The sequence below is a fragment of the Caenorhabditis remanei genome, chromosome I (genome assembly GCF_010183535.1).
Source record: "Caenorhabditis remanei strain PX506 chromosome I, whole genome shotgun sequence".
Taxonomy (NCBI): Eukaryota; Metazoa; Nematoda; class Chromadorea; order Rhabditida; family Rhabditidae; genus Caenorhabditis; species Caenorhabditis remanei.
Window position 1 is genome coordinate 11534745 of NC_071328.1, and position 6240 is coordinate 11540984.

Consider the following 6240-nt stretch of genomic DNA (forward strand, 5'->3'; position numbering starts at 1 on the left):
GTATGATATAAAAAAAAGAACTGAGATTCCTCCAATATCTATCTCTCTTTTCTGAGACTCTCGAGATGCTGCAGCGAGAGTCTATGATTAATTCGTTGGCCCTTTCGATTCGCCGTTTTCTAGGTCGCCTGTTCGGTTGATACCTTCGAGAAATGATGTTGCTCACATCAAAGTATGAGAGATTCTCTTTTTTCGACTTTTCGTATCATTCGAGTTTGATTTTTGTTGCTACCTCAGTTCTCAACTTTTGAAAAGTTCAAATCCAAATCTTTTTTTTCGTCTCCGCTTTTTCCTCGTTTAACAAATCAATATTATAATTATGTGTCTTTTGAGTGAGTTGACTAAAAATGGGTCAGGAAGAGAGCGCAGAGAAAGCAGACACTCTACCTCTCTCCACTCTCTTCTCTCAGCCGAATTGGTGGTTTTCAGACAAACGGAAAATTGACAAGTTTCAAAATTGCAGAATGCAAGGACCTGAAGAGCTAGTATAAAGTTGTCAACTGGAAGATTATAGATATAGAATATAACTTTACACAAAACATAACATCGAATAAGTAGAACATTTCCTGTCATCGAGACACAACTTCAAGCTTCACGATTTTGGCTGAAAATGCTATCTCTTTTTCTCATTTCTCAAAAAAAGTAGTCTCGACTTTTGTAATCTTGTAGTTAAATATTAGTCTCCGAGATATGCTCCTTTGCAGAGTAAACACTGAAACTTGGGAATGGAAAGAAATGCAGAGAAGAAGATGCTCTAGCTTCTCTGTTCTTTGCTTATTTTCAAACTCAGTTGTTAATCTTTGAAGACGAATGAATCCAGAAGAACTATCTAAAATTTGTCAACTACAAGAATTGAGAACTAGGTTGCAACAATTCAAAATACTTAAGTTTGATGTAGTTTGCCAGCCTTTGATTCTGCTACGCAATCTTAATGTTAGCCTATTTGATTGTCAATGTTCGAAAAATCCTAGATCATTTTCATGCTCTTCCTTCTTTCCTCCGTCCTACTTCATAAAATTTCCCCATCCATTTCTATTTCTCTCTCAGATGCGTCGTCTCGTCGCACTATTCGTGGTGCACCTCCTTTTTGTTTCGGTGCTCGGAGGAGCTGAAGAACTGGAAAACGAAGATTTTCCCCTTCTCTCCTCTGAACAAGTACAACCAGAAGTTCGTGAATTCTCGACGTCTCCTGAAGACTCCTCCCTCCCCGGTACCGTATTCCAAGTTGTTCCGTTTGAAGATGCACGCGTTCGTCAAGCACGTGCATCTTCTGAAGAGAAGGAAATTACTTCGAATAGTGTGATGATTCCGGTGGAAATGGTTGAAGTGATCGATGATGGAAATCTATTTGAAGATGATGGAAAGGTAATCTTTTTCTACTTTTCAGGGAGCAATTCAAGAATTGAAATTGATAGATGATGCATCACAAGGTTCACGGCAATGCGATGAACAATGGGTAGGAAACATATATGAATTAACTATTTTTGATCAACTTCTAATAGTTTTGGGTTACTGTAGGGTCTAATGCTACAGTATGGATGGAAAGAAGTCTTTCTCTTCCTTTCATTCTCGCTCTCTGCGTCCCTCACCAAATGACTTAAAATTTTGAAAAAAAATCCCATTTAAAAACAAAAAAACCCTATAGTGGCGTCGTCGAAAGCTTGAAAAAGAGCAAAATCAAATGCGAAAAGTAAGTTTTGCCACGTCCGATCCAGCTTACTGTATTTCCTAATTCGTGTCATCGATCTTAGATTTAGAATTTTGTCTCCGTCGGCTTATTGTACAATTGTGGCCCCATTATGAGTTTTTCAAGAATGATCTCTTCTCGAGAAATCTTGGAAAACTCGCTCATTTTAGTACGGTGTCTAATTGATTCTATTCAGGGTGTCGAAGGATCTGGAACTCCAGACGAAATCAAAAAGTCTCCAGAATCCAATGAAATCCAACAAATCGCCGAACTCCCACCGACTCCAGCCCCTCCACCACCGTATCCAACGCCTCAAATGGCTGTTCAAGGTGAGTTTTATCTAGAGATTTAGATATTTTCTCTACTTTTTTCCAACTAACATTTCAGATTTATTCCTATCAGATGACTCACTTGTTGTTCCTTTTATTGGGGGTTACGGTAGCCCTGCAGCTAGAGGTTGTGGATTAGAGAATTGAGAATTTTCAACCCTTTAGAAACTGTTTTTTGCTAAACTTTTTTGCTTTGCATGGTGTGATATAGAAAGAAAAATGGAAAATACGGGGGAGTGAGACGAGTGTTAAAATTTTTAACTTAAAAATGAAAAAGTGTGAGTTTGAAATCCTTTAGAATCTCGCACTATTTTTCCATCTCTTGAACCCATCTATTTCAGATCTTCGATCTTATGAACAACACGCCGCCACGACGCCATTCCAAGGTGTTTCAGAATCAGGAGGTCATTGTACTAAAGTATGTCAAGGAGCGCCAGGACCACAGGGACCAGCAGGAAAAGATGGAATTCCCGGATCACATGGACATCAAGGAGAACGTGGAGCTGATGGACAACCCGGAATGCATGGATCACGTGGAGAGCAGGGACCACCGGGACCTCCTGGAATGCCGGGTCTTGCTGGGCCTCCAGGACCACCTGGATCAGGATCTGGAGGTGTTGGATCGGGAGCCACTGGACCACAGGGACCACCAGGACTTCCTGGAGCACCTGGAAGAGATGGAGCAGATGGAGCTGAGGGACAACGGGGACCACAAGGACCACCGGGACCGAAAGGAGATGAAGGACCGGGCGCAGGGGGGAGAATGTCTGACGAAGATATTGACAGATGTGCACAAAGATTAAAGGAAACGATGCAGCTAGATATAGAACCAATGAGAGGAGATCTTCCCGAATACAATCCAAGAATCCATTCTCATACTACAAAAGGAGAAAAAGGAGAACGAGGACCGCCTGGTGCTCCGGGAGCTCCCGCTTCTGCTGGTGGCTTCGGAGGTTTGTTTATTTTCTTGGAAACGAAAATGTTCCCGAAAGTGGAAATGCTATAGTTTTTAGTTTTTGTTCCAACAAAAATGTCAAAGAAAATTCTCTTTTTTCTTCTGGTATTTTATGGATTATTGCCGGGTATTGGCACAGTTTATGTCTTTCCAATTCCAGAATTTATTTTGAAAGGTAGGAGATGAAATTGGAAAAGGCAAGGTTCTGAGTTCTGAATTCCGATTCTGAAATAAGTAACTTGGAGTTTTAATTAATTAATTTATTTATTTCATCGAAGGGTGAATACCGCTTACACGTGAAAATGAATTGATTTTAAGAGTTACATGAAAGAGATGGTTAATAAATAGAAAGAAAATAAAATCTAGAATCCAAACTTCAGTGGTTCCGATATTTCGATTCTTGACTCTGAAATCTGAATTCAAAATTCTGAATTCTGATTTTTAAATCAAAAAAAGATAAGAAGTAAATCCTGAATTTATGTAGATTTGAAACCCCAGAGTGTGTATTCCTAGATTCTAAGTTCGAAGTTTCAGTATTTGGAACCCAGAATCTAGAAAACCATTTAGAAATCAGGAATTTAGAATTGGGTTCAGGATTCTGAACTCTCAAACACAGGAACCAAACTTCAAAGTTCCTAATCCTAACCATTAAGAAACCTTCAAATTCCTTATATTTCTAGGTGTGAATTTAGGAACCAATGTTCACGCTACAACCGTCGAATTGTTCGCTTCCGCCCGTGCCACATCCATCGGACAAATGGCGTTTGCCACGTCATCTCAACAACTTTTCATTCGAGTCAACAATGGATGGAAAGAAGTTCTTCTGGGAGGACATATTCATCCATCTCTGGAAACAAAACAATCCACGGTTAGTTTCTGTTTAGGAGTTTTGAATTTGGATTCCCTTTTTGAATTTGTTTTGAAAAGTTTTCGATTTTCCATTTTTAGCCAATTGAACTAGATTCACGCTATTCTCCGAATAGTATTGATTTCTGGGTGAGTTTTTGTTCTAGACGTTGTGATTGTGATTTGTATTCCTACTTTCTCTTCTCTATGCTTCGTTTCCATCTGAAATTCGAATATCTCAGAACCATCAAACTGGACATAAATGTTCATCGCGACACACGCGAGAATCAAATGTAAATCGATATTAGTTTTTGTCGCCTTTTTTTTATTATTTCTAGAGTTGTCAACTCACTTAATCAGCTATTCTCCACTCACATCCTTTAGCCGTTTAGCTTAGTTTGTCTCCCCTCAATTCCCTCTCTTAAATCACATCACCTAGGTTTTTAAAAGTCTCGTGAAGCAGTTGTCCAGCACATTCTTTAGTAAATAATTTTAATTTCTATAGAGCAAAAAAAGTGTTGATTGAATTGAGATTTTCAGCAAAACTCGCGACAAAACGACGCAGCTCAACCGGAAAGACAAGTGGCGGCTCCATGGCGTCCAAGAGTGAATTTGGAGGAACCACAGAGAGATTCTGGATCAAATAACAAGGATCGAGTGGTAAACGGATTTCGATAGAGCGCATTTGCCATAGTCAAAAATTTCAAAATTTTCAGATTCACATGATCGCATTGTCCCAACCATTCTCTGGAAATATCCATGGACTCCGTGGAGCAGATCTTCAATGTTATCGGGAAGCACGTGCCGCTGGATACAGTACGACATTCCGTGCAATGCTTTCGAGTAACGTTCAAGATTTGGTTAGAATTGTTCACTCTGTTGACTTCGACACTCCTGTTGTCAATGTTGCCGGACATCATCTTTTCGCTAGTTGGAGATCATTTGTTAATGGAGCACAAATGAGTCAATACGCGAAACTCTTCTCATTCGATAGACACGATGTTCTCAATGATTCGAGATGGTGAGTGTGGTTCTCTCAAAACTTCAAAAATAATTTCTCATTGAAACGCGAGTTACAGTATTTTTTGCGAAAGTTTACAGTGGGTGGGGGTTGAACTTTCGTCCCACCAACGCCTGCAAACAGTGATATCCAAAATTTGATTAGAATGTTGTAGAAATCATAAAACCTGTTCCAGGCCCGACAAGCGCGTCTGGCATGGATCGAAAGATGGAGGAATCAGAGCTGATCAGTACTGTGATGGATGGAGACGATCTGATGGTCAGTTGGAGAATTTAATTGACCTAAATCGTCAAATATAATGTTTTTTCAGCTTCTCTCACCTCTTTGGCCGGTCATATCTCTTCAAATACCAGCATTTTCCAGTCGAGCGGAACAACCAAATGCGAGAATAAATTGGTCGTTTTGTGTGTTGAGGTGAGAAATTTTCCATTTTTTTCAGTTTTTTTTCGATTACTACTTTTTCAGAACATGTCAAAGTACCACGGCGATCGAATCCTCCGTTTGAACCGAATCACCTCCGACTTCAAAATCTGATTTCCCTCTTGCTCTCTCTAGATTCAGATTTAATTATTAGAATTCCTCTTTTTTACGACCCCCACATCCCGACCAAAGAAAAGTATTTACTGTTTTTTTAAATCCCACTATAAATTATGAAATCTCGAAAAATCCCCAACTTTCCGAAAACGGCTCCAAATCTTCACTAATTTTTCCAATACTTTGCTTCTTGAAACCGAACTCTTTCCCATTTCGTACCTGCCATTTTATATTTGAAATTGAATATGAAATTATAAAGTAACTTTTTTAAACAGAAAGTTATACACAGAGAAAAGTAAGTAAAAGTGAGTAAAAGTGAGAATTACATGCTGAAAATATGTTACAAGTCACGATCAAATTATCGATGATATTGTTGCCATTGCTGCTGCTGGCTTGGTCCTGGTTGACCCATTTGAGGCGGCATTCCTCGTCCTTGTTGCATATATGCTTGTGGTGGAACTCCTGGTGGTCGCATTCCCATTTGCATTCCCATTTGCGGATTCATGTATCCTTGAGGACCTGGACCAGGTACTTGTGGTTGCCCGGGTCGCTGTCCATAGTAACCAGATGGTCCGGGTTGTTGCATCATTTGCATCATAGGCGGGCCTTGTTGATTGTGATAATCTTGAGGACCACCGTAGGGAGGAGGCATCGGACCGTACTGAAACTAGTAGCGATGTGAACATTTGAAGGCAAGTTTAGTTCAAAAACTCAAATTCAACATTTTCTAATTTTAAAGAATTTTCCAAAACGAAGAGTTCTGTTTCATCATACACATCGAAATTCGAACATTTTTGAAAATATACAAAAATATGGAAACCGTTCTAAATCAGACACACTCAAGTTCTGACAAAATATGAATGACGTA

At 39.5% G+C, this 6240-nt stretch overlaps 1 protein-coding gene across 1 annotated transcript; it reads left to right on the forward strand.

Annotated features, from left to right (window-relative positions):
* Nucleotides 1-1047: 1047 nt before the first annotated feature.
* On the forward strand, nt 1048-5372 carry GCK72_002552 (uncharacterized protein; the record flags this gene model as incomplete). The annotated part of the gene is made up of 11 exons (XM_053723486.1): nt 1048-1365; nt 1646-1690; nt 1884-2016; nt 2075-2143; nt 2358-2969; nt 3664-3839; nt 4358-4477; nt 4534-4838; nt 5014-5096; nt 5149-5252; nt 5304-5372. The coding sequence occupies 11 exons, from the start codon at nt 1048-1050 to the stop codon at nt 5370-5372; spliced, it is 2034 nt and encodes a 677-aa protein (XP_053592131.1).
* Between the last annotated feature and the right edge of the window lie 868 nt (nt 5373-6240).